The 15318-nt window shown below is 40.9% G+C and overlaps 1 protein-coding gene across 1 annotated transcript in view; it reads left to right on the top strand.

Moving 5' to 3' along the window:
- The window catches only part of SLC15A5 (solute carrier family 15 member 5), a 42795-nt gene that overhangs the window by 8912 nt on the left and 18565 nt on the right, over window positions 1-15318 (top strand). Inside the window, exons 3-5 of the mRNA XM_042469446.1 lie at window positions 4054-4223; window positions 6174-6394; window positions 10929-11115. Coding sequence (XP_042325380.1) covers window positions 4054-4223; window positions 6174-6394; window positions 10929-11115 — 578 coding nt within the window. The remainder of the gene's footprint in view (window positions 1-4053; window positions 4224-6173; window positions 6395-10928; window positions 11116-15318) is intronic.

The following is a 15318-nucleotide window of genomic DNA, read 5'->3' on the forward strand; positions in this document are numbered from 1 at the left end:
TGTAGATTTTAATGTTTGCAATTTCTGTGTGATTTTTCTTTCTCCCCACTCTTTTTTTTAAAAGCTGAGTCACTGTGAGAAGTGCAGTGCAGATTCCAGCTGTTATAAGTCAATCTCAAGCTTTGACCCCTATATCATTATCTCCCTGTTAATGTTTAATAGTTGGAAGTATTGCTATAGGAAAAGAAGGCTCTTTTGTATGATGGAACTACAGTATGTCTAGGTAGAAAATGCCTGGATGTCCTTCTGCCTATATTCTGATCCAGTAGGACTTTTCTTATCACATTTTTGTGTCCCTGAGCATGTCTGTATTTTACCATTCTTACAGTTTGATACCACTTTAACTGTCATGACTTTATCCTAGGGCTTCTGGGATTTGTAGTCTGCTGAAGTCCATAGCGTTCTCTAGCATATAGTTCAGGGGCGTCCACTAGAGCAGTGCTTCTCAGGCTTTCCTCCACAATTTTCTAGGGGTTTGTTGTTGTGTGTCTTCAAGTCATTTCTGACTTATGGTGACCTGAACCTACCACAGGGTTTTTGGGGAAAGATTTGATCAGAGGATGCTTGCCATTGACTTCCCCTGAGGCTGAGAGCATGTGACTTGCCCAAGGTCACCCAGGGGATTTCATGGTCAAGCAGGGACTTGAATCCTGGTCACCAGTGTCATAGTCCAACACTGAAACCACTACATCACACTGGTACCATATCTGTGCCCACTGGGTACAGTTGGTTCTGAAAACACTCCATGGTTCATGCACCATCACCAGTTCATGGACTATCACTTTGAGTAGCACTGCAAAGAAGCTCTCTAGAAGAGAATTCTACATCTCTAAACTATAAACCTTGTGCTGCATCCACACAGCAAGAATAATCCAGGTTGACATCATTTTAACTGCCATGGCTTAGTGCTATGAAATTCTGGGAATTAAAGTTTTGTGAGACATTTAGCCTCCTTTGTCAGAGAGCTTTGATGCCACAACAAACCACAAATCATAAGATTCCTTAGCATTTAGCTATGAAAACAACTCTGGAGACCAGGGTTTGAATCCCACTTTGGCCATATAAACCCACTGGGTGACCTTAGGTGAGTCACAGTCTGACCTCAGTACCAAGAAAAATATTACAGCAAAATATTTGCTATTTGTCGTTGTGTGCCTTCAAGTCGTTTCTGACTTATGGCAACCCTAAGGTGATCCTATCATGGGTTTTATCTTGTCAAGTTTCTTCAGAGGGGTTTGCCATTGTCATCCTCTGATGCTAAGAGACTGTGACTCACCTAAGGTCACCCAGTGGGTTTATATGGCCAAAGTGGGATTCAAACCCTGGTCTCCAGAGCCCTAGTCCAATGCTCAAACCACTATGCCATACTGGCTCTCCAAACAGAATATACAGGAGTTATCTGCAAGTATCTTGATGACAATACAGTAATCAATAAGAGCGAGCCTGGATTTTTCAAGAACAAATCCTGCCAAACTAATCTTATATCTTTTTTCTCTGTTTACTAGTTTTGTAGATGGTGGGTATGCTGTAGATGCTATTTATTTGGATTTTAGCAATATATTTGATAAGGTCGCCCATAACTTATTAAATGTGGAATAGATGGAAACTCTGTCAGATGAATCCACAACTAGTTAGAAAAACATGTTCAAAGATTCTTTATCACTGGCTGTGCTTGAAACTAGAAAGAGGTCTTGAGTGGAGTGCCTCAGGGTTCTATCCTAGGGCCATTGCTTTTCAACGTTTTTATAAATAACTTAGACAACAGGGTAGAGGACATCCTTATCGAGTTTGCAGATCACACAAAACTGGGAGGGGTGGCTAACACATTGGAAGATGGGAACAGAATTCAAAAGGACTTCGACAGAGTAGAAAATGGGGCAGAAAGTAATTAAATTAAATTAAATAGAGGCAAATGCGAAATTTTACATGTAGGCCACTAAATTCAAATGGATGTGCCGGATGGGGAATACATGTACAGGATGGGGGATACATGGCCCAGCAGTATGACATGTGAAAAGGACATTAGGAATATTGTTGATGAGTTCAACATTCCAGAATTAACAGAACAAGTGTGAACAAAGTAATTTTCTTTGTATGACAAGTATAGTTTTTCTATTTGTTTTGTAAAAGTTACTTTGAAGAGAAGAAAGTTTTCAGCAGAATTTGGATAGGAATTTTCCAGGTTTTATGCCATTCTCATCAGTTCTGTTTTTTTCCCTGTAAAATAACCAAAATTTACAAAAGGGATAAACAGTATAATGAATTACATTTTTATTGTTATAATGGGATTGTCTGAAGATGCCAGCTACATACACCTGCTGGTGAAACGTCAGGAATAAACTCTCCTAGAACATGGCCTCATAGCCCAGAAAAAACACAAAAAACTATGCAACTTAGTATTTCACATGATGGGGAAGAGATACAAAAGTAGACACAGAGTAAGGTTTTTTAGCAATGTGATGGTATTTCTTGTACAGTCTTACTCTGTTTGAAATCGCAGTTCTTTGCAAAGCTAGGAAAGTTTTTCATTTCCAGAGCCAAAAGAGAACTAAAACTGTTCTTTGTTGCAAATGTAATAATCTCTTAAGGCCAAGTACCACCAAATCACTCATGCAAATTCAGATGTTTTAAACTGATGTGGAATGGGCCACAATAATTTCTTTCTTTTTTGTTTTACAAGAAAGGTTGAAATTCTCTGGTCTTTTGAAGGTGACCTTGGTGGATGGGAATCTTGGTTCCCTGGTTCTCAGGTGGTTTGCCAACACCCTTGACAAGCACAAAAGAGTTCTCAGCAACACTAAATTCCCTTAAATTGGGTCTGTCATTGTTCTTTCCTTTGGCTGTCTTCCGTATTCTGTTTGGCAGGCTACTGCTCCGAATCATCCACTGTCATTCTAAAGAGATGAAAGATTATTTTGTTCAGAGTTAACACCAACTAGGGGATTCTTCTGCTTTCTGTGCTTCCAACATATAAAGATTTTGCCCTGACCTTTGGAGTTCTTCGAAGATACTCTTGATCTTAAATTACTTGGCTTTAAAAACATTTTAGAATTGTGGCTGTCAGTCTTATTGAAGAAATTGGTCAGAGCAAACCTATGAGAGGGTTGTGGAGGAGACTTGGGCTCATGCCAGCCATTGCAGAAGAGAAAGAGAATATTGTTTTCATGTTTCCAGCTCCAGAACTCAGAAAGAACTAGTTATAAATAGTGAAATATTTGTAATTAGTTTCTTTTTCTAGTAAAAAAAGAACAGTTACATTATGATTGCAGCTCAATGGGAGGGAATCTCTTTTGTAGTGTAACTGTAACTTTTAGTTACTTTTAAAATTACAGTGTATGTGGCTTCACTCAGAAGTTGGAGAAAATACTGGCTCAAGCTATGCCTTGTGCTGCCATGTTCAGGTTTTTCTGAAAAGTAAAAACAACTAAAAAACAACTGTTGGGTACTTTCGAGAAGCAGAAAAGTAAACTTGACCGTATATCCATAAGAGTATCAGTTTACACCACAGAAAGTTCAGGATACATAGGAGCTTATCCCATGGCTTAATAAATCAATTTACCTCTATCCAGCTAAAAGCTTAATTCAGGAGGCATCCTGGTGTTATTAGAAGGTTTTTGCCACCAAATTTGCTGCTGGAATACAGTCCAAATACATCCGCACTTCCAGGATCTGCACAGCTCTTTTCAGATACGGGACTTTTCTGGTTTAATAAAATAGCCACCAGAAGCGCTCCTGGAAGCAGGGATGCACCCAGGCTGTATTTGGGTGGCAAATTCAGTGGCAAAAACCTTCTGATAACATCAGGATGCCACCCGAATTAAGCTTTAAGGTAAATAAAGAGTTAAGCTCCATAGACAGGGACATTTTGGAACAATAAGACTATCTAACCATATTATACTGCCTCCTCTGAGACATTCTTGACTTTTTGTTGCTAGGTGTTGGTACACTACTAATATGAATTTCATTTTAAAACGAGTTGGCCTCTTCTAATGGATAGCTGTTATTCCTCATACCCCTTCCAAAACTGACTACTGTTGACATTTTTCCCTTCAGGTTTTATTGGTTGGTAAATTTAGGTTCAGCCATTGTGTTTGTCAGCATTTCGTATATCCAGCAGTCAGTGGCCAAAAACCTGGGCTTTCTTATTCCCTTTGTATCTGTCCTGATGGCTCTGATCACAATTCACATGGCACGAAGTGAAATGATTTACCAGCCATCCAAAGGTAAGGAATTGCATTATGTTAGAAATCAGGGTGTGTTTAAATCAGAGGTCTTGGTGGGTAAACATTTTACCTTTGAAAACTGAAGTCTGAAATCTACTAAATTTGCACTCAAGGGGATTTTAAAATGTTATATATGGAAAGGGGGGGGGATACAGACAGGCGACTTCATGCCGCCTGTTTTTGCCCCTCATTGGTGTTGCACCAACTGCACGGTGCGGCACCAATGCGATCCGTAAAAAGGAGCTGCCTAGAGCAGCTTCTTTTCAGAGGTGTCATAAGTGCCACGGAGCAGTGCCATGGCACCTCTTCCAGCTGGAGCCATTTGGGCACATGAACGTGCATGTGTCACAGTGCCGCACTCCATGTGGATGAGGCCACAGCAAGATGGTGCATGGGCACCTATTGAAGAGCTGGGCGCTTATGGACGCCCAGCCCTACGGAGCCCTAATATCGGCCCCAAGCCGGCACAAAGCACAGTCTGTACCGGGCCAAAGTTATGATTTGACATATGAATATCAAATGGGAGAGTTCAGTATTCTCTTGAATGCTGGAGCATCAGGACTACATATCCTCCAACATTTCAAAGATGAAAACCAGGGCACATATGAGCAAACAACATCACAGTGTGATCAAGATAGTGAAAGTTATTAATGAGGGAGGACACACAATCTTGGAGAGGCTACCACAGTTTACTTTTCCTGGGGTCTACAAGAAAGAAGAAGATTGCATCCCTCCTTTCCCCTCTGTTAAGTTAATTGAGAACAAACTATTTTTCTTCTTTGAGCTCAGTTTGCAGCAATCAAAATAAAATGAGAGACAGGAATATTTCATTGATTGCCTATCTGCTTAAAATCACTGTGTCTAGTTTTGCCCCATGCCTGAGTTTGGTATTTGCAGGGTGCAAACTGAATGTAGACTGTTGTGTCAGTTTCTACTGATATCTTTTTCTGTCTTTTAATAAAGAAATAATTGTTTTTTCTTGTCCTCAACCTGATTTTTTCTTTTGAGGGGAGCTATTTTGGTTAATTTTTCCACTTCTACCTTAGTCTGTAAAGTCCTGCAGAGGGCTAGTGCCTGGAGAGTCTTTCTTCCCAAACCAGTAAACCCAGAGCACTGCTCTTAACATTGCCTATTGGCAAAAGGAAAGCAGGGAGAGGGACAGTGTAGCATTCCAGAGGGTGGAAGCAATTTGAGTAAGCTGAGGACAAGAGTGGAAAGTGGGAGGCAAAAATAGAAACTTGGGCATTTTAACAGAGGGTTAATCAGGTGTTGGGATGTAGATAGCTTTCATCATTCTTCTCATACCCGAAGAAGGGTGGGAAATAGGAATATTGTTCTCCCTGCATGAGAAGTGTGAGATAAGTAAAATGTCTGATCCCTCACATAAGGCAGAGCTCACTCATTCCAATTGGGGGCAAAAGCATCTATATAAAGTTCAATGTTCTGGATGTTTTAATTGCTTTCTTGCTTCATGGTTTCAGTGCAGTTAAATATCAGTGGTGCAATTGAGTCTGCACATTTTCACACTGGAAAGTCTAGCAACATAGGAAGCTGTTCTTTCTTAATATATTGACTGTGAGATGTTGAAATTGTGTGGTGGTGTTTTTACAAATGACTGAATTCAAGTGTCACACAGGGGAGGGTATATGTTGACATAATTTTTGAGCAGGATGCAGTGAAAACTCTACTTCTGATCAATCTAAGTGGGGTAGAGGGTTGTAACTAAGCTTAAGGGACCACAAATTAAGGAGATGAGTGCATCAGCTTTTATTCCCATGCTAGGCACGGGATGTAATTCATAATACTAAAATAATAGAATCATAGAGTTGGAAGAAACCTCAAGGGTCATCAAGTCCAACCCCCTGCCATTTAAGAATACACAAGCAAAACTATGTCACTAATATTCAACATTGCCAAGATTCTGATGTGATTCATTGACCTTCTCCCCAGGTAGTTCTCTATTAACAGTCTATGGTGTAGTTGCTAACTCTTTGAAGGTGTGTTGTGTAAAATGCCGCTACTTCAGTGAGAATGTGACAAACTGGCTAGACCATGCCAAAGAAAATTATGGTGGCCAGTACAGCGAAACTCAAGTGGAAAGCACAAAAATGTTTGTTCGTCTCTTTCCCTTCTTTGCCTTTCAAGTCCTCTATCGCATGTGCCTTATGCAGGTGAGTGAGTGAATCTTTTGATCCTTCATGCATTTTGGAGTTCAGTCCAGAACAAAGTATAATCCACATTATAATGTTGGTGTTCAGTGTTTTGGACTATAACTCCCAGAAACATAGATATACTACCTTAGGCTTCTGGGTCTGTGGTTCAAGATACTGTAGGTTCATCTACGCTGCAGAAATAATAATAATAATAATAATAATAATAATAATAATAATAATAATAATAATAATAATAATTTTTATTTATAGACCGCTATTCCGCAATGATCATAGCAAGGCCTCTCTCCCCCTCAAGATGGTGGTTGGAGGAGGGCTCTAATGCAGTCTGATACCACTTTATCGGCTCCATGCTGCAGAATTCTGGGTTTTATAGGCTTCTGAGGCACCAACACTCTTTGGCAGAGAAGGCTAAAGACCTTGTAAAACTGCAAATCTCAGTATTTCATAGGATGGAGTTACATCACTTAAAGTGGTGTCAGGCTGCATTATTTCTACGGTGCAGATTTACTGCTAGGGAGCACAAGGTACAATATAACTGACAGACTTTGATTGATTGACTTATAATCTATAGTGACAATTATATCACAGGATCCTACCATACCTCAGTGTTGTGTCTGATTCAACCCTATTCTACTCATGGCCTTAATTTCAGTTGCCAGTACCAGTTAGAGCAGACCCATTGGCCTAAATCCAGTTGCTAGTCCCAAATAGACAAGACCCATTGAATCAATTAGGATTTATATGTGTTTGCCTATCATTTCAGTTCTTGATTCAGTGGATCTTTTCTCACTGGGACTAGCAGTTAGATTTAAGCCATGGTCTTGAGTGTGGCCCATAACAGTGTGATCTACATGGAACATTGGGAGAAATAGATAGGAGATGCAGTAACAACATGCAGCACTGGATTCTAAAGCACTTGGAAACACATAGGAACAGGATTGTTCTAGGTCAGGGATAGTGAACCTTTTAGAGACTGAGTGCCCAACTAAATGGCATTCCTACACTGGGTGTCACCCAGTGCCAGGGGGGTGGGAATTCCCCAGAGACTAACTGTATGGGAGGGCAGGGAAAGAGGAGGAAGAGGCATACACCTGTTCCTCCTCTTCCCCTGCCCTCTTTTGCCTTCAGCTGTCTCCACATGCCCTCAGAGATGGCTTAGTATGTCAGAGAGGGCACGCATCCCAAAGGTTCAGCACCACGGTTCTAGGCGCTCTCCAAGACAATATGGTTATAATAGAGAAGAAATAATCAAATGAGAAGGAGGTTGGAGCAGGGTCAGCACATGGATCTGTTGCCACAGGAGTGGTGAATCTACCTTTGGTTTCACAACTTTGCAGCTGCTCTGTGTTGTAGAGGTGCCATCCAGATATTCTAGGCCACTGCTTCTCAAGGTATCTGATGTGGGGGACCAGTATTTTCTCCCCACCATGCCAGGGACTAGCAGCTTATTTGTGACCACTGGCTATAACGTGTTTCATACCCTCTAATGTTTCACAGATGAAAACCAGGGCACGTGTGGTCAAGAAACAACAAAGTGTGGTCAAAATAGCAAAAAATATTAATGAGGAAGAACAGACAAGCTAAGACAAGCTGCAGCAGTTTGGTTTTGCCTGAGCCTAGGGGGAAGGAGAAGAATCGATTCCCTGTTCTCCTCTCCTCTCTAAAGAGTTAATAAACAACCTTCTTTTGCACTGTGAACTAAGTTTGCAACAATTTGAATAAGCTGAGAACAAAGAGAGAAAGTAGGAGCAGTAGAGAGAAACTGGGATATTTTATAAGTAGCTGAAAAAGTGGGATAAGAGAGGATTAAATGGTCCCTGCCCAGTTTGGACACTGGGAGTTGGGTATGCTGTTTCTTTTCTGGAAACTCACTAGAGAGCAGCAGCTGATGTCACATGAAGTAGCACCAGTCTGTAGGCCATCACATTGGGTAGCACTGCTCTAAAGTATTCCCAATGAAGGTCAATTTCTGGCAGAGGTCCCATAGAACCAGCTGCAGATTCTGGACAAGATTAGGTTCCATGTTTGCCCTGCATGTGCACCTTCCTGGCTTGAAAAGGCTGAAGTGTTGGCATTCCTACACTGGTTGTCACCCAGTGCCAGGGGGTGGGACTTCCCTGCAATAAAAAATTTTATTGCAGGGAGAAGCAGGGATATGTTGGTAGTTAATGATGCATGTCAAGAAGTATGACAGATCGATCGCTGGATGGCATCCAGCAGATTGGCAAGGTGATCTAGCTTCTTTAAAAAAATAAGTGCAACAGTTTAAAAAAAATAGATCAGAGTGTCATATCTGCAGTAACAAAAATGTAGATTTGTCTCTCTGTATGTGGGTTAGCCAGCACCAACATCATGGTATTCAGTATGTAACTGGCTTCACCCAAAGCTTGGGAGGGGAGGGTTTTTTAGACTGAAAGTTCTTTTTTTTTTAATATTTCCAGCCAGTGGCTCTGGGGACTGAGGTACAAAAACTTTAACTTTTTTTGTTATCCCCAGCACCATCTGATAAATCTTGGGGTTCAAGTAAAACAAAGTTGCTAGGGCTGAAGTCAGTTCAGGCCTGTTTTTTAGAAACTGATTGTAAATAAAAGAGATGACAACTTTCTTCTCTCCACTTTCTCCACTCACAATGCCAGTAGTAGTGGAGGTCTCTCAGTGAAGGAGACAGACAGTTGCTTCAGGACTGAGGAAAGTATTTGCTTCTTCACAAAGTACATAATTTATTTATCAAATTCACCCTCATGGAATGAGGTGATGGCCCATAGCTTTAGAGAATTTTTTAAAGGATTAAATTAATTAGCAAAGGGTACCCCTGTCTGTGTAGAGAATTCAAACTAAAGAGTGTGTTTTTATTAACCTTGTAACCTTTTACCCGCTGTGAATTCCCTATTAATTTTTTTTTAAATCTCCAAATTGCCACCATAAGCTGCTATCGTTCCAGATGGACCTTAATTATGTCTTCCTTTCATGTTGGCCTTTGTGACAGCCTCAGTCTCCATTCTGTAATGTCCATATGGACCCTAAAGCATGGGGGGGGGGGGTTCAAGGCTAGATCTGGCAAAGTTAGACCAGCAAGACTCCTACGTAGTTGAGGGCCTTCACAAAATAACAGTCAGAAGTGTACTAAATGATCAATCACTGAGAAATATTAAGGCACCTGCTGTTGTTGAGCCCTCCCAGGAATAACAAAGGCTGCAATCTATTCCATGCACACTTACCTGGGAATAAAGCTCCATTGAACATATGGAAAGGATTTTTGCTTGCAAGAGTCTTCATATTTAAGACAATCTGAATGATAATGGATGGGGAGAATAATTTGCCTTTCCTTTCAATGTTTTCAAGTACTACAATTTAGGAGACCAAGAAGATTATCAGCCAAGGGAAAATCCGAGAAGAATAAGGCATATTCCTGGCAAAATCGCGCTGAAGATTTTCAGACACATTGTGCTTATCCAGGACTTAACCCATGAAGATCCAAGAATGCTCCAGCAACAAACAATTCCTGGGATGGCCCCATGAATGGTTTGTTGCTAGAGCATTCTGGATCTTCATGGGTTAAGTCCTGGATAAGCGTGATGTGTCTGAAAATCTTCAGCATGATTGTAGTCTTCCGATCAGATCGGGAGACTACAACCCCCCCGGTTCGAATCCCCACTCAGCCATGGGAACCCATTGGGTAACCCTGGGCAAGTTACACTCTTTGGGCCCTTAGAAAAGCCTTCAATAGTTTTGCATTAGGGTTGCCATAAGTCAGAAATGATTTCAAGCCATACAACAACAACAGGCCAAATTAATAACAACCGGCCTGCAAATGTTGAGCTCTTTTCCCCATCCATGCACAGCATTCTGGGGTCCCTGAATGTACGATTGTCCCAAGCTTATCTATAAATTTAAACTCATATTTTAAAAGAGGAATTTTTTTCATAGTTGAGAAGATTTTGGCAAAAAGAATTCTTTAACTGTATTCACTTTGCATAATCATGTGTTTTATTGTTATGATGTTCTGCCTCCACACACAAGCACACTTATAATCTGTTTTCTGCAAAATGTATTTTAAGAATGAGTTATAACTGTTTAGAGTATATAAATATTTTCTGCATGCCTTCCCTCTCAGTCCAGGCTGATTAACTTACTGTTTATACCATTTTAGTCTAAAGTACATCATGCACCTTTAATATAGATTTAAACCACTGTGGTTTCACAGTATAGTACTGTATTCTAGCCTTATGATTCCAATTTTAATGTCCTGGTTCCATCCTAAAAAAATCCTGTGATCTGCAGTTTAGGGAGGATATTTTAGAATTCTCAGCCAGAGAGTTCTAGTGCCAAACCAAAATAATATCCTGGACCATAAAATGAAGCATGTCCTAATGACCCACAAGTGGGATGCATCCATGAAATCTTTGCTAGTAATTTCTTCTTCCCTGTTAATCTCAAAGGTGCTACAGGATCCATTTTTAACTTTGTATGCTGAAACAGAATTTCTCTCTGAATACCAAATCAAAATCAAATCTTTCTCCTTTCACACTAGATACCTTCTGGATATTATCTGCAGGCGATAAATTCAACTCTGAATTTGAATGGATTTCTCGTACCAATAGCAGCCATGAATCTGATCAGCATCCTGCCATTCTTGATTCTAGCTCCCTTTCTGGAGTGTCTCAGCACTTGTCTCTTCAATGCAAAAACAAGTGGATGGTCTCCTACTATGTGCATTGGTGAGTACCTTTTTTAAAAAAAAAAGAGTTATTTTGATAGGCAACAACTATTGATGTGGGGGTTCTTTTTCGTTGTTAGCAAGGAAGTAGTATTTGTAGATAAAATAATTGCTTGGTGGTGAACAAGAGTCCTTTGCTAAAATGAATGGGTTTTGTTACTTGCCTCTCCCTAATTGTCTATGACAAGATGGCAGATGTTAGCTTCCATTGCAGAGCTATGGTGAATCCAGACTAGGATTTTATTTCAGAGGTGTTGGGGGTTGTTCACATCCTTTGAAGTAATCAGCCCATTCCCTCTGTTATTGTGTGTATTTTCCTTCACAAATGGAAAGGACTTGACAAAACATTGGCCCAAACTGAGGGAATCCATCATACACAGTTATAGCACTTTGATACTCCTTGAATTGCCATGGTGCCATCTTTTGGAATTCTGGGATTTGTCATTTCATTTAGAATTCTCTGCTTGATAGCTCTAGTGTGTCATTGTTTTGCTATGCCTCCAAGTCATTAGACATCCCTAAGGGGAACCTATGATGGGATTTCCTTGGTAAAATTTATTCAGAGGAGATTTGCCATTACCTTCCTCTGAGGTTGAGACTTGCCCAAGGTCACCTTGTGGGTTTCCATGGCTGAACAAGGATTCAAACCTTGGCCTGCCAGAGTCTTAGTCCAACAATGAGACTACTACAGCATACTGGTTCCCTCTTACATTTCCTCAAACTACAAACCTTAGGATTCTGCATAACAGAATCCTGGCAGTTAAAGCAGTATCAAAATGGTATAACTGTGTACTGTGGAAGAGACCAGTGAGATTTCTTCATAGCCCTATCTTGATATTATAGCAATTTTATACTTCCAGATTACAATCTCAGACTGTGCTTTCAAATATTTTGCACATTGAATGATTTACTATTTGGAGGATAACGACACCCAGGCTTCTATGTTACTGCCTGATTAGCGGCAGCTGTTCACTTGAATTAACCAGAGCAAATTCTGGGAAATTTGGGAAAGTACAGATTATTCTACTGTTCAAATGCTGAATGTGCTTTCTCTCTCAAACTCATTTAAAACCTTTTTACCTGTGTTGAAGTCCCAGCTAGACACCTGGAACCAACATCTGGGTAAATCCCATTGATTCAACAGTTTTTCCTCTAGGAATCAGGCCATGATATTCTACAGTCCTGATGGGTGAGCAGTGTGTGTGTGGCAGGCTACCTATCCATACTGATTTATAAGCTTTCTGGGTGGTTGAGAGAGACATTTCACAATTTCTGACTGTGTGCCTCGTGTATCCATGGGTGATATAGACTGGAACTGTTTGGTTTTGAGTTTTATTTAGGTTTTCACTTTGAGTTTCCTATTCCAGCTCCTCTTTTGGAAATTTGTTTTAGATCTTGATATTACAGTTTTTTATGTTTTTATTCTCTGTGGTTTCAAGCTTATTTTGTGAGTTGCCCAGACAGAGCTTCAGCTATAACAGAGACCTGGTGGGATGGATGCCATGATTGGAATATAACAATTGGAGGAAATAATCTGTTCAAAAGGAATAAATGGGAATGAAAATGAGGGGGAGTAGCATTTTAAGTCAAAGATCTTGAGCAGATAGGCCAGGAAAGCATGGGATGAGCCCATGCATGGGCTGAACCTGTGCTCAGTTGGTTCCCAGGCAGGTGTGGGGATGGGCAGGTGTTTATAAGCCTGTCCCTGTGCTGTCCAGGGACCCACTACCAGCATGCACTCCATACCATTCTGCCCCATTACTGCATCTGATGCAGAAAAGGAGTGCCTGGTTGCACCCACCTGGCCGGGCATTTCCTTGTCAGATATGGCAATAGTAGGGCTTACCAATAGGAGTGGCAGCACAGAAAGGTATGGAGCATGGGGAGGGGGCAGGCAGGGAGGCAGTTAAACAGTCAAGGTTTGCCATGGAGTTTCTGGGAAACATCACAGCAAACCAGGGTGATTTTGACCCTTGCTAAGGGCCATTTATCTCAGGATCTGGCTGGATCTACTAGAGCCATGTCTGGACTGCCAGGATCCAGCCTGATCCTGGCCCCAGGATTTTAGTCTGCATCATCCAAACAGGATGTCATGCCAGAAGGAACACAGGCATTTTGGATAGCCCCAAAGGTAAATTCACTTGTACAGAAATGCATGCAAGTGATCAAACTGGACCAATGGAGAATATTTAGATAGAGTGAAATGGAGAAATAAATAAAAGCAACACTGTTTACTACACCCTACCAAACCAAGGTGAGGTGGTGAATGGTGTTTTTTGAAACAAATCTCATAAATCTCTCAGAATCAGGAATTTGTAATTATGGGGGGACTTCATTTATCCTGGTATTTGCTAGGAGACTTCACTATGCTAAGTGTAGGCTTACCAACAAGTTCCTGATGCGCCTTGCAGATAATTTACTCTTTCAAAAGATGGAAGAAAGAACAAGGGGATCTGCAATCCTGGACTTGCTCTTAACCAACAGGGAGGAGTTAGGGCCCGAACAAACAGGCCAAAATAAAGCTGCTTCAGGCTACTTTGAAAGTATGCTGTTTAAATTAAACATGTGTCCTAGGAGGCCGGAAGCCATGCCAAAGGCCATGCTCCTCAAAACTGAAGTGCAGTTTTGGTGAAGCTTCTGGCCTCTTAAGATGCATGTGCCATTTAAACAGCATACCTCCAAAGTCACCTGAAGCAGTTTTATTTTGGCCTGTCTGTTCAGGCCCTTAATCACTGGAGTCACTTTACAGGGATTGATCATGTAATGCTGGAATTCATGACTGAGGGACAGGCCAAAGAAAGACTATTGCCAAACATGAACCTTGGATTTCAGGAAAGCGAATTTTATCAAGCTCAGAGAAGTACTGGGCAGAATACAATGGCTAGAGATGCTAAAGGAAAAAGATACCCAGCATGGGTGGAATTTCATGAACAAGGAACTGCTGAAAGCACAATCATAAACAATTGCATGGAAGAAGCAAAATGGAAAACATCTTGAAAGAGCCAAAGTGGTTGCACAGTACACTCAAGGAGGAAGTGAAAAGAAAAAAGAGCATGTATACAGAATGGAAGGAAAGGTGAATCAAAGAATATAGATGAGTAGCCCAAGCTTGCAGGAACTGTGTAAGGAAATTTAACACTCAGAATGAGCTAAGACTGGATAGGCAAGCAAGGAGCAACAAAAAGCCCCCCCCCCAAAAAAAAATACATTCAAAACAAGAGAATTAGGAAGGAACTGGTAGGACCACTACTCAGCAAGGATAGTAAAATATTAACAGATCACATAGCAAAACTGCCCTATTTTGCAGTCCCCCTCACCACAAAAAAAGGGACACTGTTCTTCCATACATCAGCAGAGAACTTGACAAGGAACTCAAGTTGCAAATCAAGATTAATAAGGAGTTCATTGAAACACATGTCACCAAGCAACATCAGAAAGTGATCAAAGTGGCACTTTAAAATGTAGCTAAGTTAGATTGTTTCTTCTAAATCAGTACAGTTGGAGGCTATATGGTAGCCAGCTTATGTTTAAAGCTGCGTCCAGTGAAGTTACACAAAAGCATTTCCATCTAATTCCTTTTGAAATTTAAAGAAGCATTAGTTTTTTTAAAAAATGAGGCTTGAACTCATGGTGATTCAGCAATCTAGAGACAAATACCTCCAGGAAGATACAGTGGATATATGAAGTGTAGCATAGGGGCTAAGAAACCAGAGTAGGTTTGCCAGACTGAAAACTGAAAAGGCTGCTGCACCTTTTCTTGGAGTATAGAACAGGGAATTTCAGCAGGAGTTGCTTATCCCACAACCAGGAAAAAAGTTCGCCTGCTGAAATTCCCTCAATGATTAATCTCCTGCAGTTTTCACTCTGGTCAGAGGACCAGTGCAGTGTAATGGTTTGAGCATTGAAGTACACCTCTGGAGACCAGGTTTCAAATCTCCACTGAGCCATGGAAACCCACTGGCTAACCTTCCTTGGGTAAGTCACCTTCTCTCAGCCTTAGAGGAAGGCAAAAGCAAACCCCCTCTGAACAAATCTTGCCAAGATAACTGCATGATAGGGTCTCCTTAGGCTTGGCATAAGTTGGAAACATCTTCAAGGCACACAACATCAACAACAACAAACTGTATTTGGTTCAAATTTTGCCTCTAGGAGACAATCATCAGGTGACTTATCTCAGCACCCCATGGGGATATATTAGTGTACT

Source organism: Sceloporus undulatus, chromosome 5 (genome assembly GCF_019175285.1).
Source record: "Sceloporus undulatus isolate JIND9_A2432 ecotype Alabama chromosome 5, SceUnd_v1.1, whole genome shotgun sequence".
Taxonomy (NCBI): Eukaryota; Metazoa; Chordata; class Lepidosauria; order Squamata; family Phrynosomatidae; genus Sceloporus; species Sceloporus undulatus.